The following is a 23,736-nucleotide window of genomic DNA, read 5'->3' on the forward strand; positions in this document are numbered from 1 at the left end:
TTACATGGTTCAGTGTTCCTGTCTCATATATGTATAAATAAGGCAAATGCATAAGGCAGCTCTCAATTCAACCCTGTTTAAATATAGATTCGGTAGGACCTCCAAATCTCAAAGCATTTCAGGGGCAAGTTTCATAACATATGGTCGATCGGTCCAAAGCCGATAGGATCTTTCGGGACTTGAATCCCCGCTCTTTAAAGACAGGCATCACAGTATACGGTAGGTCAGCTAAAGATCTGGTTGAGATACGGTCGGCTAAAGACCTGGCCAAGATACGGTTGGCTAAAGATCCAGCTGGGCTACATCCAAGGGACAATATTATCAGAGAATCGTAATATCCTATCGAGGAATAATAGTTACTCACCAAAAAATATTCTTATATCTGACACATACCTGCAACAGAACCTTATTAGGAAGATGGCCACGCAGTTTCTATCATTATTACGGAGGTTACAAAAGAATGTTCATATACATGTAAAGGAAAATTCCTTAGAGGAAGATTGTACATCTTTCATTATCCAACATCTTCTAATGCCGAATATTCCTTATCGTCTCATTATTGTAGAGGTTATGAGACGTAATATAAAAGGGATTCTCTCCGTTAGCGAAATAACAATATTTTTTGCAAACTTTACACCATGCACATATATCTATTATTCTTCTTCTCTATTTTTTACTCGGCTATCCATACTAACTTAAGCATTGTAGTGTTTGCTTCTCCCTAGTTCTCACTCTAAGATTCCTTTTACTCTCTCTTTAATGTGCACATAGAGGAAGGAGAGGTTAGAAGTCCTTTTCAGACCAATTTGAGGTCTTTTTCCCGTTAACAATAGAACCATGTACTCAACACGTCATCTCTCCCGGTATCAACAAGATCAATAATCATACAGCAAGATACGTGAAAGACGATATGGTTGAAATATCAATACAATTGAAGCCGACACCTATAAATTACTTCATATATGATCATTCTTTGATGATCTCAGGTCTGATTTGCTCTTGCTTGGGTATATTTTCTTTACAATTCTGAAAAAAATCCACCAAATCTTTCCTTTTTTTGCCTGCACTGTCTCTCGTTTCTCTTCGCTCGACTTCGTCTCCTCCATGCAGAGTTTCTTCGCGATGTAGATTTCTGCAAGGTCGCGACCTGCAAAAGCCATGACTAACAATGTTTATTCCAGTAGATAAGCTACTGCTGCATGAGTTTTGAGACTGAGAATGAGGGAGGGCTTTGTAGGAGGAAGAATGGGAAGCTACTTGGATTGGCTGGCAAGGTTGCCGAAATAAGACAACTTGGTTGACAAGGAAGTACACAACAGTGGACTGGTCAAAACTTAATAATTTACAAGAACTGAGAACAATCCGACTGATAAATTTTGCTAATTGGCTTGGTTACTAAATACAAGGGTAATTAGTTTACTATTAATGTTTAATAAATACATCATTTACTCTGGATTTTGTAATAATTCCATCCGAAAGAAACTATAGGACTAAGTTTTTGACCAAGTTCTTAAAATATTAATAGAGAGATTGAGAATAATTATTTTGGATATCTTAATGTAGGATCTAAAGCCTAAAGGGCATATTTATTTATAAGTCCCCGGGGCGTAGCACAGATGGTGGACACATAATATCTCTGTTATAATAATAATCAGGGGTCGATTCTCAGGAAGACGGGAACTGACGACCTAAGATTTACCCCACCATACGTCTAACTTCTGTGTATCTGCATGTATCTTTCTTTATATTCGTAGAACCGACACTACGGAAATAATTATAATAGCGGATCTACTTTAAAAGGTATATTTATATAAGTTATCTAAATAATAAATGAAAAGATTAAATATGCTATACTACCATTATAATCGTAGAAATGACCAAAGAATTCTAGTCGTCTGGATGAGTCTCAATTAGCACTTCTCGATTACCCAGTAGCCTATAGGAAACTTATGTCAGGCTAGGCTGGTCACCCCTAGAATTAGTTGGTTCAAAGAACTGGATACCGGTGAAACTAAAAAAAATTATAATCATAGCAATCAATATGATAAATTTGGAAATATTATTTTTTGCTATTTTTTTAGTTGACACTGGGTATCCAACATATGTCGATTAATTCTAGAGGTGATCAGTTCGGTCCTACAGAAGTTTTCCACCGGCCACTAGTGTAAATCGAGAAACGCTCACAGCGGGTGACTCAAAAGACCATCGTTCTTAGGTCAACCATCCATTAAAGGAAATTCATATGTTAATTCATCGAAACTGAGACTCGATCCTTAGATGTCTAAAAAATTGAAAAGGTGGTCTGTAGTTGCACCATTGCCCCAGGACTATTATTTTTTACTATCGACTCATGTCGATGATGCCAGACATGATAAATCTCGATTGATTGAAATCAATTCCATATTATTGTCCATTATTATTCTCTCTACCATTATTACCCTCAACAAGCTCAATGGGAGTATTCGAACGTTAAGTTTGGATGCCAATTTGGTAAAGCGTTGTCTGGATATGGGCTTGGTGAATATATCAATAATTTAATCTTTTTTAAAGAGGTAAGAAACTGAAAATTTGTGAGTTATCACACATTCACGAATAAAATAAAAATCAATATCCACATACTTAGTATGAGCATGAAAAATTGAATTTGTGGTAAGGTATGTTGTTCCAATTTTATCACACCATATTTTAGGAGCAATACTGGTAGAAAGATGTAGTTCAGAAAGAATGGATTGAAGCTAAATGATTTCAGATGTTGCATTGACTATAGGTTTATATTCGACCTCAGTGGTTGAGCAGGAAATAGTATGTTACTTTTTAGAATGCAATGAAACCAGGTTTCGACCCAAAAAAATTGCATATCCACATGTAAAACATCTATCTTCAAGAGAACAGATCTCATTTGTATCACTATAGGCATCTAATTCCTATGTCAAAGGATCCTTTTAACGCCTTCCCAATGTTGTTCAAAGTGAGCATGCATAAATTGGCAAGCTTGATTGACAACAAAAGCAATATCAAGTTGGGTGTAATACATTTGAGGATCATTCATAGGCAGAGAAGGTGATTGTTGGTGCGGTTAGCACTAATGGTCTAACTCAAGTTTTGATGAATGACAAAATAGGTTAAGTTAGTTTCATATTGATCTAACACTTTGACCAAGTGTGAAGGAGAAGCCCAGACGGGTCGACGGGCTGACCTGACGTCTAGCACGAAGTCCAACTAGGTCAACAGGCTGACCTGATAGCTGACACGAAGTCCAGATGAGGCGAAGGGCTGACCTGACGTCTGGCACGAAGTCCAGCTAGGTCGACGGGCTGACCTGATAGCTGGCACGAAGACCTGACCGAACGTCTGGCACGAAGTCCAGACGGGTCGAAGGCTGACCGGACGTCTAGCAGGTAAATTAAGGTAAGTCACTGGAGGGGAGTGACTATGAGGACGCATTCTCGGGAAGGGAACATTAGGCGTCAATCCAACTTAGATCGATTTCGAAAATTTAAGTTGAGATCGTGACTAGATTCCGGTCTCGAGAAGACAGAATCTAATTACTGCTTTTATTACTATTATAACTATACTATGCTAACACTTTGTTTTGCAAGGTAGTTTTGCATTTTGTCTCGGACTAATGTTTTTTGCAGGTTGCTGGAAAACAAATGTTCGGGCGTCCGGAAGGGATCCGGGCGCCCGGAGGTCTGGGTGTATGGAATACAAAGTATATCCTCTTGCTGCGTCTCCACGTGGAGCTTTATGGTTGGCTGGGCTACGTCACACTCCAGGCGCCCGGAAGGGATCCAGGCCCCCGGAGCCTCCTATATAAGGAGGATGCACCCTGGAGCAAAGAACAACGAACAACAAAGCCTTCTAAAGCTTGCTCTGTCGTGCTATGCTCCTACGACGTCGTGAAGCGACTCCGACAACGTGCTGCCTTTATTTCTTTACTATTGTCGGTATTTTTTAAAAAGTTGTTGTACCTTAAATTTGTAATCAAATTTTCGAACTGCTAGTGGATTGTCCAACGAAAACACTCGACGAGTGCGGGTCTTAGAGTAGGAGTCGACCAAGGCTCCGAACTAAGTAAAAAATTACTTGTGTTAGCGTTGTGTTTTTTTTCTTTCCGCTGTACACTCGATTTTCAACGAATTTCTAAATCGATATTCACCCCCCCCCTCTATCGACTTTCACGATCCAACAGTGATGACGTAGAAAAGTTATCTACAAAAATCGGTATAGAAATAGGACATGCACTATTCATTTTAGTCCATTATAGAATTTCAATGATGCATTTGCTATGTGAAAGAAGACAACCTCCAGAATTTGAAAAAGTTCAATACCAAAAAAATAATGACCATTGCTAACATCTCGGATCGAAAATTCTTAATTAAGAAGATGGAGTAGAGAAGAGATGACTTCTTGATCATTGTCAGTTAGTAGAATATCGATTACATAAATAAGAAGAAATATCAAGAGCTAGCATTGTATTTATTAAATAAAGAAGAATTGGTAGAATCCTTGAGTGTATAGCTAAGTAGTAGGTGATAAAACTATGCACGAGGAATTTGATGAAGATCATATATATAGATTTCTTGAGCTGATAAATATGTGCTGAGAATTATAAATGGATGAACCTAGGCAATTGCTCCATAAATACATTTTCCTGAAGACAACTATGAAGGAAGGAAAGTATTGAAAATATCTAATGGTAGAATTGATAAATTGAAACTAATAACTATAAATAATAATAATCTAACTGTTTTAATCTTAATGACTAGGCTAAATGTGTTGTTAAAGTCAATATCTGGCTGTTAATTGAATTATTTTGTCACAAGATGAGTTTTATACCATTCAAGAGAGTCATCAATACATGATGGTAAAATGCGAATACGCTAACTCCCAGCGCCTCCGCCAACTCGTCCAGGGCCAATACGGAGGAGGTAAATCACGGACGACTACTAGCCTTTGGAATATTAACTAGCATATAAGGGAGACATTTATCAGAGAGTCATCAATACATGATACTTGAGACGGAAGACTCATTTGAAACCCATAATATTTATGGAGATAATACGAGGAACTAAGCACTAAATTTTGTTATGAATGAAAATATCAAATTTTATAGTCATCGTAACATTACGAGAGAGTAGCAAATTATCTCTAGTTATTAATTTTCGCATCATATTTTATTAATTATTTGGACACATCGTTGATTATAAATATTCAATTTTTTCTACCATTTTTTTTTTAAATATTGGTGGGGTTTAAATTCATGGAATAACAAAATGGCATAATGTAATAATATTCATAAAAAAAAAATACAATGGGTTTAAAGTAGGAATGCAACAGAGTGGTAACAATTGCAAAATGTAAATTATTTTTCCCACCACTTCTAACAGCACCCCCCTCTCTCCCCTATTAAATGATCTTTTTACCCCTTCCTTTAAAATAACAAGTTATTTTATTTTTTTTCTAATTTTATTTACTTTCTTTAGTTTTATTTTTTTCAATTTTATTTACTTCCTTAATTTTATTTTTTAAAATAAATTTTGTTTATTATTTTTTATCCATATTTTACTTTCAAATTTTTTATAAATAATAACCCCTAAAATCTATTATTAAAAAAAACAAAGATTATAAGATATCGAATCCTCTATCCCAATATTACTTGTCCCCGTGTCCCACTCATTACACCAGTCCATCGTCGGCGGCACCGTCGGCGGCCTTCGACCGCCACCCCGATTAAAACTATATCCTAGGGGGAAGGTGAATGCGGTCGCCATCGACGCGATCAACCCCAAAATTCGGCCGGATTTGAGTAAACTTTCCTTTATTGACGATTGAATCCCTGCTTAAATTCGGCCGAATTTCGACGTCGATCTCCCTGATAGCGACCCCCGGGTTCACCTTCCCCTAGGTATAGTTCTGGTCGGGACGACGACCAGAGGCCGTCGGTAGTGGGCTTGAGGCGACGAGTAAGATAAGAGGACAGAGAAAATTGGGGACAAAAGATCCAATCTCATATTACAAATATAAAAAAAACATGACTTTTTGCCGAGAAAATACTTTTAAAAAAAATGGTACAAAGGTAAATAATATGATGGGACTGAGAAGGGAATGTGTGCGAAAATCTACGACTAAAAAATAAATAAAAGATTATAAATATATAATAAAAAATTAAAAAGAATTAAAATTATAAAAAAACTGATTAAAAAAGAAAAATCAATAAAATAAAACAAAACAAAATAAAACGTGAAGGTGGAAAAAGTATTGCCACTCAACATATATATATATATATATATATATATATATATATATATATTTATAATTTTTATTTTGATCCATATTTTTATACTATTTAAATTTTTACAAATATTAACTCTTAAAATCTAAGATAAAAATAAACAAAGATTAAAATAAATAATAATAAAATTATTTAAAAAATAAAACTGATAAAAAATAAAATTAGTTTAAAAAAACAAAACTTAAAAAAATTAAAATAAAAAAAAAACGTGAATGAGGAATAAGAAAAAAGATAGAAAGGTAAATATCATTGTATTTTATGATGGGCTCTTCCCTTAGCGGGGTGGGAAAAACAACTCTTTTGCAAAATATATATATATATATATATATATGTTATTCACGTTCAAAATGCAAATAAATTAATATAAGTATATCAGGGTTTGAATCTTCCCTCTCCCTCTTCTATCGCTCTAAACCAATGCTCCTAACTAGGCCTCAATCTGTCCTTTCCCGGCCATTGCTCTCTGAGCCCTATACTTCTCTCCTCCAGACGTGCCTGCGGACCGAGAACATCTCCGCCGGTAGATCTATTCATGCCCATGTCATCAAAGCCGGTCTCCAACTCGGCGTCTACTTCACCAACAATCTCATCCACTTCTACTCCAAGTTCGGATTTTTCAGCGATGCCCACCTTGTGTTCGACGAGATGCCCCTGAAGAACATTTTCTCCTGGAACTCCTTGCTGTCCATGTATGCCAAAGCCGGAATGACTCAGGTGGCGAACAACGTGTTCGACAAAATGCCTGAGAGGGACTCTGTTTCTTGGACCACAATGATCGTGGGATTTAATCAGGTGGGAGATTTTGAGCGAGCTGTTTGTTTGTTTCTGGAGATGCTTCGCTTCGGCGTTCCACCTTCTCACTTCACATTCACAAATGTGCTCTCGTCGTGTGCCGCCCTTGAGGCATTAGATATTGGCAGGAAGGTTCACACTTTTGTGGTGAAGCTTGGACTAAGTAGCGTTGTTCCAGTTGCTAATTCCCTTATTAACATGTATGGGAAGTCGAGGGAAGCAGTGACTGCAAAGGCTGTTTTTAATAGGATGAGATTGAGGAGTGTGTCGAGTTGGAATTCAATGATTACCTTGTATGCTCAATCTGGAAGGATGGATCTTGCTCTTGACCAACTTGAGCAGATGGAGGAGCGCAGCATTGTTTCTTGGAATGCAATGATCGCAGGGTACAATCAGAATGACATGAACCAGGAGGCAATGGAATTCTTCTCGCGGATGCTTAAAGACCAATCTGCAGCCCCTGATACCTTCACTTTTACCAGTGTTCTTTCTGCATGTGGCTACCTTGGAAGGTTGGATGTAGGGAAGCAAATTCATTCTCACATTATAAGAACTGAACAGTCTCTCCATATGCATCTTGTAAATGCTTTGATCTCTATGTACTCCAAATCAGGTGGGGTTGAAATTGCTCGAAGGCTTGTTAAACAAACAGTGGCTACTGATCTCAATGTCATATCCTTCACTGCACTTCTTGAGGGTTATATTAAGCTTGGAGATTTGCAACCAGCTAGAGAAATCTTTGAGCTGATGAAAAATCGTGATGTTATTGCTTGGACTGCTATGATTGTTGGGTATGAGCAAAATGGTTTTAATAGTGAAGCTATGGACCTCTTCAGGTTGATGCTTGACAAAGGCCCTAAGCCAAACAATTACACATTGGCCGCAGTACTAAGTATCTGTTCTACCTTGGCATCTTTAGACAATGGAAAGCAAATTCACTGCAAAGCTATCAAATCCGGGAACCTGTCTGTCTCAGTAAGCAATGCCCTTATTACAATGTATGCTAAATCTGGAAGCATCACAGGAGCTAGAAGAGTGTTTGATCAGATATGCCAACTTAAAGAAACAGTCTCATGGACTTCAATGGTCATCGCATTAGCTCAACATGGTCTTGGAGAAGAAGCTATAACCTTGTTTGAAGAGATGATCAACACAGGTGTGAAGCCTGACCATATAACCTATGTCGGTGTCATCTCAGCCTGTACACATGCAGGACTGGTGGAACAAGGCAAGCAGTATTTTCAGTGGATGCAGACAAAACATCTGATTCAACCCACACAAAGCCATTATTCATGCATGATTGATCTCTTTGCACGTGCTGGTTTACTACAGGAAGCACAAGAATTCATCAAACATATGCCTATAGATCCAGATGATATAGCATGGGGTTCTCTTCTTGCTGCTTGTAAAGTTCACAAAGATGCAGAGCTGGCAAAGATTGCTGCAGAAAGATTACTAGCAACTAATCCTGACAATAGTGGTGCTTATTCTGCACTTGCTAACGTCTATTCTGCATGTGGCAGATGGAATGATGCTGCTAAGATTTGGAAATCAATGAAGGACAAAGGAGTGAGGAAAGAACAAGGATTCAGCTGGATGTACTCAAAGAATAAGGTTCATGTCTTTGGCGCTGATGACGGATTGCACCCACAGAGATATGAAATATATCAGATGGCTGCAAAGCTCTGGAAAGAGATTAAGAAAGCAGGTTTTGTTCCAGATACACAATCTGTGTTGCATGACATAGATGATGAGTTGAAGGAGGAATTACTAAGTCGTCACAGTGAAAAACTTGCTATAGCTTTCGGTTTGATCAGTACACCCAAGAACACTACTCTAAGGATTATGAAAAACCTAAGAGTTTGTAATGATTGTCACTCTGCAATAAAGTTTATATCCAAATTTGTAGGAAGGGAAATTATTGTGAGAGATGCTACTCGCTTTCACCATTTTAGAGATGGATTTTGCTCGTGCAGAGATTTCTGGTAGAATGTAAAATATTTTGGCATATGGAGAAAAACTTTTATTTATTTAGAGATATGTGGCACATTGAGTAAATAAATAAAAGAAACAGACTCAAATTATCAATATTGAGATTTGAAATTCTCAATTTTTATGTATATAATATTATATTTGATTATTAATTATTGAGATCAAATGCGTTAAATAAGTAGTATACCCTAATGAGCATACATATAAACAAAATACACTTCATAAAACATGAAAATGAGTAATTCTTTTATGGTGAAAACTTTTTAGCGGTCATTTAATGGCGCTACAATGCTCATATTGTCTATCCAACAACTGATACGTATACATGGGGAGAGTGATCTTCATTTATGAGTTGCAGAGGATAACGAAGTTGTTTTGAGTTAGAATTACTTGATGGTCCTTCACCCTTCATATTGGTTATATCACTTTCTATTTATGCTCTTTAGTTCCATATAGTCTTTGAAGAGGTTATCCCAATCCTCATCCAAGTTTGTCATCATGCAGAAACAATCATGACAGGTTTACAGTTCGTATACAAATTTATTTGATCAATCACATGTATCATAAGCATACCACTACAAAAATACATGAGTTTAACGACGGGAGTACCGACGGAATCTTAACTCCGTCGGCATATACCGACTGAATATAATTCTGTCGGTAAGTACCGACGGGGTTTAGGTCCGTCGGTAAACACCGACGGAATTCTTAATTCCGTCGACGAGTAGCATAAAATCGCCGTTAGAATTTTGGGTATTTCCGACGGACTTATTATTCCGTCGGTAAAGAGGCGGGTCCGGGTGTAAAGAATACCGACGGAATAATATTCCGTCGGTAATTAACGGGTTTAGGGTTATATTATACCGACGGATATATAATTCCGTCGGGAAATTTCCCCCGTACCCGTTTCCTCTGCGTTCGCTAAACCTTGCCCGCTAACTTAGCAGAAATCACCGACGGAAATAATAATTCCGTCGGTGATTACCGACGGAAATATACTTCCGTCGGTGATTACCGACGGAAGTATAATTCCGTCGGTAAATCTCGATTTAGGGCACAGAATTCCCTTTCCTCTTCGCGCGATCTTTCCCTCAGCGGCGGTGGCGATTTTCCGGCGGCTCTTCGAGCGATCTCGGCGGCTCTTCGAGCGATCTCGGCGGCGCCCTTTCCTCCCGTGCACACCGTTCCGGCGATCTCTCAGGTATGATCTTCTATTCTCCTCTCTCGTTTGTGTTTTCACACGCCGACAGCCGCGCCCTGCTCGCTGATCGCTGCTGGCGGCCTGTTCACGGTCGGCAGATTGCTTGCGCCCGGCGGCCTGCTCGAGGCCGGCAGGGGCCCTGCGGCTGGCGGGCTGCTTGGGGGTTCCTGTGGTGCTCTAGGTCGGCGGCCAATGGGGTGCTCTAGGCCGGCGGCCAGTGGGCTGCTCGCGGGCAGCGGCCTGCTCGCGGCCGCCGGCCAGCGGGCAGCGGCCTGCTCGCGGCCGCCGGCCAGCGGGCAGCGGCCTGCTCGCGGCCGCCGGCCTGCTCGCAGCTAGCGGGCTGCTCTTGGCTGGCGGCCTGCTCACGGCTCGCTACTCGCGGCCAGCAACCTGCTCGCAATTGTAGCGGTGCTTTGTTGAGTAGAAATGCTTCCAGAGTCTAGCATTGATTAAATTTTAGCATTATTATTCATCTAGTAAGTTATGCTTTAATCATGTTTTTTTGCTTATTTATCATGTTATTAAAGATTTATTATGATGTGTGCTAATATGGTTTTTGTAGATATAAGGTATCATGGCAGATCTTCCAGCACCACTCCGTGGATCCACCGTACTTAGGGTTGTTGGAGAGTCGTAAGTATTTTTTTTTATTATTAGTAATTCAAGTTCTTTATTTATAACATATATCTTATGTCTTAATATTGCTTATATGTAGGTTTACTCCCGACGGCCATCGAGTATCCACCTATATCACACGGAAATTTAAGGAAAGAGTCTGCATATCTGGGACTACATGGAGACATGTAGATGCTGGAACTAAGGATTTCTATTATCAAGAATTTGTGGTAAGTAAATTGAATATGTACATTATATTTATCCTTTAATATTCTAAAATTTTATTTTTAAATTGCAGAAAAAATATACATGGGAGGAGGGATACGAGGTAGAATTTGCAAAAACTTGGAATATTTATTGTGCCAAGTTGTACAAAGACCTATTATACTATGTGAGAAAGGATGGCACACGGCCTGCTTATGTATCCGAGGAGATTTGGAGTGCATGGACGACCACTTGGTCTGCAGAAAGATGGCAAACAAATGCTCTAAAAGCTCGAGCGAATAGGAATACAGAGCCAGGTGGTCCGAGTACTGGATCTGCTCGACATACATCAGGATCTCGTTCCATTGTTGAGCACGCTATGGATCTGGTGATTTTAATTTAAAGTTATATAAATTAAATTTTTATTTATTAATGAACTTGTATAATTTTAGTCAAATTTGTTTGTGCATGCAGGAGCGTTCTTTAGAAAGACAACCCACTTGCTTGGAGATCTTTCTCAAAACTCACAAGAGAAAGGATGGCACATATATTGATGATCGATCAAAGAACATTGGGGTTTGAATTAATTTATATTTAATCTTTAATAATGATTAATTAGCTTTACTAATTGTGTATAATATATAAATTGTATATTTTTTCTACACAGGAGGAAATGACAAGCAGGGTTGCTCAGGCATCTCAGCCACCAGTAGAGGGAGGGGAGTCACAGGATCTATCCACCCAGGATATAAATGAAATTTATTATGATGTTGTGGGTGGAAGGACAAAGAACTCCTCCCTCTACGGCCTTGGTTCCCAGGCGAAGGTGGTATTTGATCGCTTGAGGACTCCTAGGGGTCGTGCGAGTTCCTCTTCTTCTTCTTCTGAGGTGGAGTCATTAAGAAAAGAAAACCAAGACTTGAAGACTCGATGACTACCATGGATCAGAAGTGGGAGAAGAAGTGGGCTGCACAGGAGCAGACATTGGCCCAGATGCAAGCAATCATTGCACGATGGGACCCCTCACAGCAGCCCCAGTCAGAGGAGACCCCAGACCCATCAGACCCAGACCCCGCTGATGATTAGATTTTGTTGAGGTATGTTTATCTATAACTTGATTTTTTTTTATATTTTTTTAGATATTCATTAAGTCAAATATATTTATTGTATATTATTAGATACTTATCTTAAAGTGTTTTACATTTTTCAGGAGTTCATACTGATGCATTCACCATCACCACTATTATTGGTTATCCAAAATATAATCCAGGTATTTTTTTTTTACAAGTAAAATTAGTCATATATAACAATGTTTGAGTTATATTACATTTGCATCGAGTTATTCTAATCATAATCTATTGTATTTGACTTTTACAGGATTATATTCGGATATATGTATAAGTGATGTATCATGGTATGTATTTTGGATATTTTGTATTTGTCGTTCACTTGTATAAATTTAGATATTTTTGATTGTGAGAACTTGATACTTAGATTTTATTATAGTTTGGAGATTTTCTATTTGTCGTTCAGTTATGTTTATATATTTGTTGTATGTTGTATTTTGGAGATTGTGGATTGATTTATATTGTGATATTGTTAATATATTGTGTGGATTGTGTTTGTGATACCATCGATTGTGATGGTTTGTATTTGTATTAAATTTGTATATGGGAAACTAGCAAAACAGGGGCTGGATTTCAAAATTTTTCCAGATTTTTACCGACGGAATTATAACTTCCGTCGGTAACTTATCGAAAACAGCACAGGTTTCTTCGATATAATACCGACGGAATAACTAATTCCGTCGGTAAACACCGACGGAAACATATTTTCCGTCGGCAAACACCGACGGAATAGCCTTTTCCGTCGGCAAACACCGACGGAAACTATACTTCCGTCGGTGTTCTCCGACGGAAAAGGCTATTCCGTCGGTATTTACCGACGGAAAAACTGATTCCGTCGGAATTATACCGACGGAATTAGGGTTTCCGTCGGTAGTCTCCGTTGACCGCCATTTGTTTTTTTACCGACGGGTAAGAATCTCAGTCGGTAATATACCGACGGAAATATATATTCCGTCGGTAATTACCGACGGATGTATTTTTCCGTCGGTAAAGTTATTGCCGACCAAAATTCTTTCGACATCAGAAATTCCGTCGGCATTCCGTCGGTAATCTCATATACCGACGGAATACCGACGGAAAATTCAGTCGGTAATAATGATAATTTTTGTAGTGATACACTAAGATACGTGAGGACGATATGGTTGAAATATCAATACAATTGAAGCCAACACCTATAAATTACTTCATATGATCATTCTTTGATGATCTCAGGTCTGATTTGCTCTTGCTTGGGTGTATTTTCTTTACAATTCTGAAAACATTCCACCAAATTTTTCCTTCTTTTGCCTGCACTGTCTCTCGTTTCTCTTCACTCGACTTCATCTCCTCCATGCAGAGTTTCTTCGCGATGTAGATTTCTGCAATGTCGCGCCCTGCAAAAGCCATGACTAACAATGTTTGTTCCAGTAGAGTAACTGCTGCATGAGTTGTGAGACTGTGAGAATGAGGGAGGACTTTGTAGGAGGAAGAATGGGAAGCTACTTGGATTGGCTGGCAAGGTTGCTGAAATAAGACAACTTGGTTGACAAGAAACACAGTGGACTAGTCAAAACTCAATAGTTTGTAAGAACTGAGAACAATCCAAATGATAAATTTGCTAACTGACTTGGTTACTAAATACGAGTGTAACTAGTTTAGTATTAATGTCTAATAAATACATCATTTACCCTGGTATTTGTAATAATTCCATCAGAGATAAAATTTATGACTAAATTTTTGACCAAGTTCTCAAAACATTACTTCCACATCATATTTTATTGAGATCGGATTATTTTGACACCTCATTGATTGTAAGTATTCAATTTTTTGTCCGTATTTTTTTAAAAAAAAAATTGGTGGTGTTTAAATTCATGGAATAAAAAAATGGCATAATGTAATATTCATAAAAAAAAATACAATTAATGTGTTTAAAGTAGGGAATGCAATAGAGTTGTAATAATTATATATAATAAAGATTTTTTAGTCCATACATTCTTATCCATACTCAGGGTGATCCTTTACAATTTAGACACCCAGATTGTAAAGAGTTGCTTATTGAGTATACAGGGTATCAAATCTCTCGAGATATATATTGGTATAATTTATATTAATAATTTAATTTAGATTTTGATAAATGATAAATAGATTGAAGTTAGAATATTTATTATCTAATTGCTTAACTAAGTGTGCAGGACTTGACAGGTCTGGAGGACCTGACATCAAGCTGAAATCTAACTAAGTCCACATGATTTGATAGTTAAAGCGAAGTCCAAATAAGTCTGTGGGACCCGATATCTAACGGGAAGTCTGATTGGATCTGCGGAACCTGACAATTGGTCGAAGTTCAGTTGAGTCTGTGGACTTGACAACTGGCGAGAAGACCTGGTGGGTCAAAGGTAAGTCAAGTGACTGCATTTGGTAAGTAAGAAGTAAGTAACTGGATGAGAGATCCAGTGAGGACCTATTCCTGGTTGAGAGAACTGTAGGCGTAGATCTATTTTAGGTCCATTTGGGAAACCTAAGTTGAGACCTTGACTAGATCCTGGACTAACTCTATCTTATTATATTGTGCTAACTCTGTTTTATAAGATAACCATATTTTTATTTGTGTGGATTAACTTTTTTTTAGGAAAGAGAAGTGTGAAAAAGGGGAGTCCGGGTGCCTAGAAGGGATCCGGGCACCCCGACTCTGGGTGCTTGGAGATGGTCGGGGCGTTCGGACCAACTCGCCCCGGCGGGTGCCTGGACAAGCACCCGAGCAGTCTAGGCGCCCTGACTCCGAGTGCCCATACCTGGTCGGGGTGCTCGAACCAGCTTACCTGGGCGGGTACCTTGACAGGCACCCTAGCGGTCTGGGCGTCTAAAATTGGTCCAACCGACCATAGCCAAAAAATTATCTAGGAGTTGAGTTGGAGCACATCGACTGGCCGAGCCCACGTCAACAGTACTCTAAGCGCCTGGAGGGGGTCCAAGTGCTCGAAGGTGGATAAAACTTCACGGATGAAGTTTCGACAAGAGATCACCATATCAACATGGTCTAGGCCCCTAGAGAAGTTCTAGGCTCCCGGAATGGGCCTATATAAGGGCTTTCGACCAGCAGCTTCATAACAACACTTTCTACGGCTTTCATTCTTGCGTGCTGCTCTGAAAAGGCTCCGACGATACCGAAAGGCTGCTTAGAAGTTCAAATAATGAAATACTTCAATTTCCTTTCTGTTTGTCGATAATAATTATTTCAGTTCTTGTAGGCAATGCTTGTAACACATTATTTGGATTAATACTGATTGCCCAACAAAAATGATTGACGATCGCGAGCATTGAAGTAGGAGTCGTTACAGGCTCCGAACCAAGTAACATCATCTGTGTTAGCGTTGGCTTTTGTTTTCTTTATTCCGTTGCGTAACTCGTTTTAACTCTCGATTTTTAACAAATGTTGCTATTCACCCACCCCCCTCTAGCGTGTGTATGTGTACACACACACACAAGAATGATACCTTGCATAACTTATCCTGAGCGACATCCAACATAGATGATCTGACGTGGCATTTATTCATATTTTTATTTCCTTCTCTCATCTATATGCAACTTTTTTTCTCTCTCTTGCATGTAAATTAATATTAGTTTCTACAAATCAACACCAGTGTTGGTGCTAGTCTTTAAAGACCAGTACAATCAATGCTGGTTTGAAACCAGTACCAACCAATACTACATTGGTGCTGGTCTTTAAGACCAGCACCACGTTGGTGTTGGTCTTTAAAGACCAACACCAATGCTAATTTGAAAGGCCAGCACTAGAGTTGGTGATGGTTTTTAAAGAACACACCAGCTGGTGCTAGTTTGAAACCAGCACCAGCTGGTGCTGATTTTTAAGGACCAACACCAACATGGTGTTGGCTGGTGCTGGTTTCAAATCAGCATTGGTGTTGGTTGGTGCTGGTTTCAAACCAGCACCCCTTGCATGCAGGAGAAATATTTACATGTCGGAGAGAAAAAAAAGTTACATGCAGATGAGAGAGAAAAATAAAAAATGAGTAAAGGCCGCGTCAGATCATTCACATTGGATATCGCTTAGGATAAATGTGCAGGGTGTCATGTTAGGGTTGAAAGGTTACAAATATAGTCTCACATTGAAAACACATAGAAAAGATCATGAGTTTATAAGAGATAGATATCTCTATTGGTATGCGGCGTTTTGGGGAGAGTCCAAGAGTAAAACCCAAACTGGACAATATCATATAATTATGAAGATATCTGAATTATTTTGGTCATATCTAGGCTATAAACGGAACAGTCAAGCCAAGCTAAGCTTTGAGATGTTTAAATTTATTTGATAAGATAGTCGAGACAAGTTAAATTGAGCTTAAAATGAACTAAACCATTGAAATAATGGTTCGAGCTTGGCTTGATTTCTTTTTTATAAGCATGAGTTCGATTCAAAATTGACCTGAGCTTAATTCGTTTAAATGTTATTAAGCCCTCAATTCAACATTGTTTGATTGTTTGAAACTTATACATTTTAAGTTTGTTTCATGGTTATTGAGCTTGATTATACAAATTCATTTATTTATTTTGAAAGTTTCTTTATTTATTTAGTATGTTGATAAAAGTTTTATTAATAAACCTAGTTCAAGAATATTGTTCCTGAATCGTTCACGAACGTTGTTCATGAATCGTTCACGAATATTAATGAGCCGAACACATATGTGTTCAAACTTGTTCATTTAGTTTAATGAGTTGTTACAACTTATTTATTTAATTGATCTTCTGTATTAAATAAATATAAATAAGCTCTTACCAATCCGAACATCAAATTTATCTATGAATATTCGATTTATTTAGAGCCCTATTGAAAACCCTACTATAAGGATTATGAAAAACCTAAGAGCTTCCTCACGAGCATGGTGTTGGGTTAAGGCGTAACAGGGATTCTCAGAATGTCACAGTTTGATCCTTTGTTGGGATATATTTAGCGCTGAATTTAATGGAAAACTTAGATTGAGAGACCGTGGGTTAAAGTACCCATGGGTACAAAAAGCCCATAAATTTGTTTTCACAAGCAGAATATCGATTTGACATTGGACGGTCATATAGGGACAGCGAAGACAAATCAATTGTTAATGACTTGATATTGTGCTTCCGTGATTTATCTTTGGAAACGGGTGGAAAACTTATGTAGGATCCAACCAATCACCTCCACAACTAATTGATCGTAAAACTGGACATCTGGTTATAGAAAAGAAATTGAAAACCCTAAGAGCTTGTAATGATTGTTATTCTGCAATAAAGTTTATATCGAAAGTTGCAGGAAGGGAAATTATTTGTGAGAGATGCTACTCGCTCTCACCATTTGAGAGATGGATTTTGCTCGTGCAGCGATTTCTGGTAGAATGCAAGATATATTTTGGCATATGGTGATAAAACTTTTATTTATCTAGATATGTGGCTCTGCAGATGCAGTGGAGTAGCATAAGATCCACGCCTAACAAAGAACATCTAGGCTTACAGTACATTAAAGAAAACAGGGAAATGCTAGAAAGTTCAAGATTGGATTCCAAGATATACATGGCCACTCATGTAAATTGGAAAGTAATACAGAAAATTTCTACTAAGTTGGGCCTTGACTCGTAAGATGCAATGGAAACATATTAAGGAACAGTTTTGGCCATTCCTAAAATAAGTTGATTTATTCATGCACTTTTTGATGTGTGAATACATAGAACATTATTTGAATCAGGCTGAGACATGATCATGTAAGCTGTAACCAGTATAACTCAACTAAGGCTATATTGACGTGCCATCAGACACACAGATTGTTCTTAATTTTTTGTTCCTGAATGAAGAAATCTGGAAAAAGGCCATTAACTCTCCTGACTACTCCAAGATACCTACTGGAAAAGAAAAACCATTAACTATCTAAGTGTGATCTTTCCTTGAATGGTTCTAAGCTCATCTGAATAGCACTTCAGTAACCAGCTGGTAAACCTCCTTTTCTAGGGTCACTCACAGCAGTGAGTCGGCCGAAAGAAACCCTTCCGTCTCCATGGACAGATGACTTCCCCAGGTGGTGAACAATAAACTGGCAAATTGTGCCACCAGCAAGGCCTTGAAGAACATGACCCTTCTTTTGCAAGGCTGCTCTTGTTGCAGCGGGGACTTCAAAGTGGCCTCCTGTTACTGTCGTCCAATTCTCAAACTGAACCACGTTCGGTATTAGCTACAAAAGCAGAAAAACATTTTGGTTTAAATGAAATGATTATAATGCTGAAAGGTTATTAAGAAAACAAAAAGGTTTTGATCTATCAAAGTCGCTTTTGTAGGCTAACCTGATGATACAATCTAGGTGCTAGAACTGAAGATAAAGGATCCATTCCTTTCACAAAATGATTCAGAAATACTTGGGCAGTCCCAGCAATGATCATAGCCCCACCACTTGCACCCACCACAGCTTTCAATTGTCCATCCTGCAAAGCAATAAATGAAGATCTTATACAATAAAATGGTTCACAATTGACACTGCCAACAGTTCTACGAATTAACTCATTATGTACATATATTTTGAATTGATGGTATAGCTAAGTTAATGTTTATCTGCCAACTACTGTCACTATATGAATTATGAATACAAAAATGTAGAATAAAATGAAAAATGAAAACGCATATCAAAATGTATATCACTAATCTCATATTTATCGTACAATTTAACCATACGAATCACCATTCACCACAGTTCTTGAAAAGCAGGTAGCCCTGACTAAATTTTTAAAATTTTGTATGTTGAATTAGATTAAGCTTTGACCATAAATGTCATACCTCAACCACAATTGTAGGTGCCATAGAAGATAATGGTCTTTTTAGTGGTCTAATAAAGTTTGCAGGAGCTGGTGGCGCAACATCAGCAGAAAAATTACCAGGGATGGAAAAATCATCCATTTCATTGTTGAGCAATATACCAGTGCTAGGTGACAAAATGTGTGATCCAAAGTATGAGTTGACAGTACTGGTTATTGAAACTGCATTTCTCTCATGGTCGACAATGCTTAAATGAGAAGTTCCATGATCACGGATAATGTTCCACCTGGATATTTGCACCACAGATAATAAGTATCTAATATCTCAATCAGTATCTCAACTTTCAAAAACAAGCACAAATGGGTTTGTGTGAATTATGAGAAGTAACATACAAGAAATTTGGTAAAAAAAAAAGGAGATAAAAATGTTACCTTTCTGAGGTAAGACAGTATAGAGACGTAATTTAAAAATCTTAGCTATGTCAGTCCCAAAAAGAATCAATGATCCTCTATCTAAACATGGTTTAGGTATTAACATTGCAGTACTATCAAGTAATTACTTGCAGAATGTTAATAGAAAGACAGATCTTACGATAGGAGAAGTTGCTGCTTATTGATCAAGAAATCAATTTTAAACTCACAAAGTACGACATCCTTTATTTGCTCCCAGTAAAGCTCATGTTTAATCTCATGGGTGTGAGCAGAAGAGTGCTCATATCTCACCGATCTTATTTCAACATGCTCAAAAAAATGAGATCCTATTTGCCATGGTCAAAGCTAAACATCATGCGCGCAAGCAGCAGAAATGTACCAAAATCTCAATATTCGACAGTCCAAAAATGTGACAAAACTAATTGACCAAACAAAAAAAAATGTCAACTGCATCAAATACAAACCCCTTCAACAAATGTACATTAATAATCTTTTCGTCTTCCAGCTTTGCCTCACTAATTTTGTGCAACTGCTAGTCTATTAATGGGAAATTAAACAGTACAGCTAACAAACTCTGCATGTAATTTCTCATGTGAGAAAATTAAGCTACCAACAAAAGTACGGGAATGAAATGTGAGCCCACATGCACATTATTGAGTGACATTGCAATTCAAAACTCAGCTTAGAAGAGATGATGCAATTTGTAAATAAGAAAACCTTGCATTGAATGTGTCTTTTATTACGGTTTCACCCTTGGTTCATTGGAGTTAAAGATGGACCAACCCTAGGTTTTGCATGTTTGTTACTTTCTGTAAATGTAAAGACGCTAAAGCGAACATAGTTCAAAGTTACCATGTTATACAAACTTAGCTACTAAAGCAGCTTTATGTATTTCAGCTTACCTTCCACCATAATAATCAGGAGGAAATGTCCTGTTGTCAAATATGGTTTTTCTCAATTCTTCTGCAAACTTAGGAGAAAGCATATCTGAAAGAACTTGTGTGACATTGTGAAAGTCAGGATCGCCGAGATTCATTCTTATGGCAAACACGTGTTTTAGTGACTCAATAAATCGATGAAGTCCAAGAGAGCCGGAAACACCAGATGGAATTCTATATTGAGCAAGAATATTTAATATCTGCGCCACAAGGAAATCAAAGAAAGGATACTTTTGTTACATGAAAGAACTACACAATCTTATTGCTTTGCAAACAAAAAGCATTCTCTCCAGATCTTTCATTGTTAATTTCAGGATCTGGTACCTAAAAGCTCAGATGTTCAAAAGCTATTAGGTGAACTAAACTTATAAAGAAACCTTGGTTAGATAGCATGATATAGCTATTTTATGAAACGGCACATAGGTAGCTCCCCCCTCCCTCTGGAAAAAAAAGAAAATTATTCCACAATCTTACTCCTAGAGGCTGGTTATTGATTAGGCATTTTAAACACTTCCATTTAATAGTGACTTGAAATTATTCTTTAACATTTTTTTTTTTTGTGTAGCTTCTTTGTGCAAGTGATCTTATTTCGACATGCTACTTGATTGAGTATAAAAGCGACGCATATCATATGGAAAATTGGCAAAAGCACAACTTAATTCTAAGATACCATAGCAATTGATTTCTGGAGAAAATTGTAGTTATTCCGATTAGTTTGATGAATTAATGATTACATTCAACCTAGAAAGTCACAACAAAAATCTACAACATTTTATCAATTTTGGCACTGTATTTACCAAATACGAACCATTGTGTCCTCTAATGATTTTTATTGATTTGTCACTGCAAAATGCCAAGGAAGGACAAAAAGGTTAATTAACAAATAGCTAAATGTAGAGTCAATTTTCTCCTCAGATGTTTGGAATACATTTTAAGTAACTAGGGGTATATGGCAATTAAGTTTGTGGACATGCCATTTAAAGTTTAATGTCAAATAATACATAAGCATCAGATCCCTGACATTGGAAACTTATGTCCAGATGCCAAATTGCTTGAGATAACAAGCAGTAGTATGTACTAACCTCTATGTGCCTATTAGATGAAAGATTGAATTTTTAACAATTTAGCTGGAAACACATATTTACATAGTACTTACAAGTATGAGTCCAGCACCACCAGCTGAAGGAGGTGGCATGCCCAGTATGTTTAGTCCCATGAATTTACCGGATACAACCTTCTTCACTTTTACTTTATATCTCTCCAAGTCTTCTTTTGTTAATATCCCTCCAGACTTTTGCACATCCGTGATTAAATTAACTCCAACTGGACCATTATAAAGCGCATCTGGTCCGTGTTTAGATATTTCTTTCAGAGTATCAGCAAGTCTTTTATTATAACACACATCTCCCACTTGCAGGAGGCTTCCATTTGATGTAAAAATGTCAAACAGTCCTTTATTTGCCAAAATGCCTGATTTTGTTCTGTTCATTTGAAAATATAAATAAGGAGATATTTTGAATCCTCTGTAAGCAATCTGTGCGGCTGGCATCACCAGTCTCTTCCATGGAAGTTTTCCATAATGCTTCCAAGCCTCATGCAAGCCTGCAAGTTCCCCTGGAACAGCTATTGAGAGAGCACCACTTCCTTTAAGTGTAGCATTTCCAGCATACATATTCTGCAAGCATCAGCAAAGAAAAAGTATTCCTTTTCAATGGAAACTTCTAAAATGCAATTCTCTTAATATTCATTTGAACTATGAAGTGGAAATTTGTAGAAGCCATATGCAAGAGAGAAACAAAGTACACTGAGTTTCGACACTGCACATGAAGTTGACTAAAGAACTTACTAAAAGCTTGATTATAGTTCTAGCCTCCAGTTCAATAAACCAGTTTGAACCAGAAGTTCAAAACATTGGTTGAGCCCTTTTGGAGCTCAGGCATGCTTGAGCGATTCAATCACTTGCAAGCTACAACCCAAGTTATTCCTTATCTATCATACTATTGAGTCCATATCCACGCTATTTCCCACCTACGACATTCAGCAAATCAAACGCCACCATATTTCTACAAAGGCTATAGGACAACAACAACAACACACACACACACACTCAAAAAAAAATAAAAAAAGCTTCTTCCATATCTCAGCATCCCATCTAACTTATATCTGTTTTGCACTGTTGTTTAACTAGTTCATTTATTTGGCCTGTTAAAGTTGCACAACAACCCTTTATATATTCGATGCAAAGATCAAACTACAAAGTTCCAATCGTGGTTTCTACCACTTTTAATTATTTTTAACAACAACCAGAAGAAAATATTAAAAAAAAAAAGTATACAACCACAGACTTACGTTTCTGAAACCTAAATCAACTATACTGGAAAGAAAACAGCAAAGCTTACCTCATAAAGTGCATAAGAATCCAGCATCCTATTTTCCCATAAAAATTTAACAAATAGAAATTATAACATGAGAAAAAGGAAAAAAAAAATATTAAACTCGCCAATAGGGTAAGAGAAAAAGAGAAAAGACCACAAAAATCAAGCCCATACCTCGGAGGCAGCCAAGGGAGCGGTCTCCCTCATATCGAAGGCGCGTGAGCTCCCGCTCGCCGACCGCACAAGCATGAAAGCACCCCCGCCAATACCGCTGGACGCAGGGCTGACGACACCAAGACAGAGAGCGGCGGCGACGGCGGCGTCCACGGCATGGCCGCCCTCCCGGAGGACGTCCCTCCCGATTCTTGAGCAGCGGCGGTCATCGCTGGCCACGGCTCCGCGCCTGGAGGTAATGAACTCCGGCACCAATCCCGCCGTCGGCGGTGGCAATTGAAGGAGGAGGCCCAAAGCGAGGACCGCCCAGAAGAACACCATGGAGATTCCACGGTTTTGGTGAAGTAATTGACACGATTACGCGACACTGCCCAAGTCCATTGACGAAGATATAATAAACAAAATTGAAACTGAAGGTCCAATGTTTCTATTTTGGAAACTAACAAGTTCTTATATGTTAACCATTTAGTGACTAAGTGTAGTATAAACTGTTAATAATCTAAAAAAATTAGCAAAATTTTTTAATATCGATAATTTACTAAAAACGCGCATCCAGGTTTTTGAATTTATCCATACCCAATGTGAGTGATATGGAATGATATAAGATCCACATTTATCCATACCCAATGTGCTCAATGTGGAGAATTTTGACGATTCTTTCTTATTATATTGTAATATCTCTGAGAAGTCGAAATAAACAATGGATAACATATTTGAACTCCTTGCAACCTCAGAAATCTATAAGAACTGAAATGAGTCCAACACAACGATATCTAACCTGTAAAACAAAGTTAACACAATAATAATATGATTCAATTTATGAC

General features: G+C 37.9%; 2 protein-coding genes across 3 annotated transcripts; one reads left to right on the forward strand and one right to left on the reverse strand.

Moving 5' to 3' along the window:
* Nucleotides 1–6,650: 6,650 nt before the first annotated feature.
* Nucleotides 6,651–9,121, forward strand: LOC122033408 (pentatricopeptide repeat-containing protein At2g22070-like). Its single transcript, XM_042592421.1, has one exon. It carries the CDS (start codon nt 6,713–6,715, stop codon nt 9,074–9,076), a length of 2,364 nt encoding a protein of 787 aa, XP_042448355.1. The 5' UTR covers nt 6,651–6,712; the 3' UTR covers nt 9,077–9,121.
* An 8,752-nt stretch (nt 9,122–17,873) lies between these two features.
* LOC122034940 (glutathione hydrolase 1-like) lies at nt 17,874–23,350 on the reverse strand. Of its 2 annotated transcripts, XM_042594298.1 has the most exons (7): nt 22,913–23,029; nt 22,763–22,790; nt 21,520–22,038; nt 20,328–20,563; nt 19,016–19,280; nt 18,529–18,666; nt 17,874–18,419 (listed from the first exon to the last, which is right to left on the reverse strand). In XM_042594298.1, exons 2-7 carry the CDS (start codon nt 22,787–22,789, stop codon nt 18,168–18,170), a joined length of 1,437 nt encoding a protein of 478 aa, XP_042450232.1. In that variant the 5' UTR covers nt 22,790; nt 22,913–23,029; the 3' UTR covers nt 17,874–18,167. The 2 variants fall into 2 exon arrangements, with proteins under 2 accessions (XP_042450232.1, XP_042450231.1); XM_042594297.1 differs by lacking the exon at nt 22,763–22,790 and having other exon boundaries at nt 22,913–23,350.
* Nucleotides 23,351–23,736: the final 386 nt, after the last annotated feature.

This window comes from Zingiber officinale, chromosome 11B (genome assembly GCF_018446385.1).
Source record: "Zingiber officinale cultivar Zhangliang chromosome 11B, Zo_v1.1, whole genome shotgun sequence".
Taxonomy (NCBI): domain Eukaryota; kingdom Viridiplantae; phylum Streptophyta; class Magnoliopsida; order Zingiberales; family Zingiberaceae; genus Zingiber; species Zingiber officinale.

Excerpts from the sequence above, each read along its gene's own strand:
- LOC122033408 (XM_042592421.1), top strand. The coding sequence starts at position 6,713 with ATGCTCCTAACTAGGCCTCAATCTGTCCTTTCCCGGCCATTGCTCTCT.
- LOC122034940 (XM_042594297.1), bottom strand. The coding sequence starts at position 23,233 with ATGGTGTTCTTCTGGGCGGTCCTCGCTTTGGGCCTCCTCCTTCAATTG. Across the intron at positions 19,281-20,327 it reads CCTGATTATTATGGTGGAAG|GTGGAACATTATCCGTGATC; the intron begins GTAAGCTGAAAT and ends GCAAATATCCAG. Across the intron at positions 18,667-19,015 it reads CACCTACAATTGTGGTTGAG|GATGGACAATTGAAAGCTGT; the intron begins GTATGACATTTA and ends ATTGCTTTGCAG.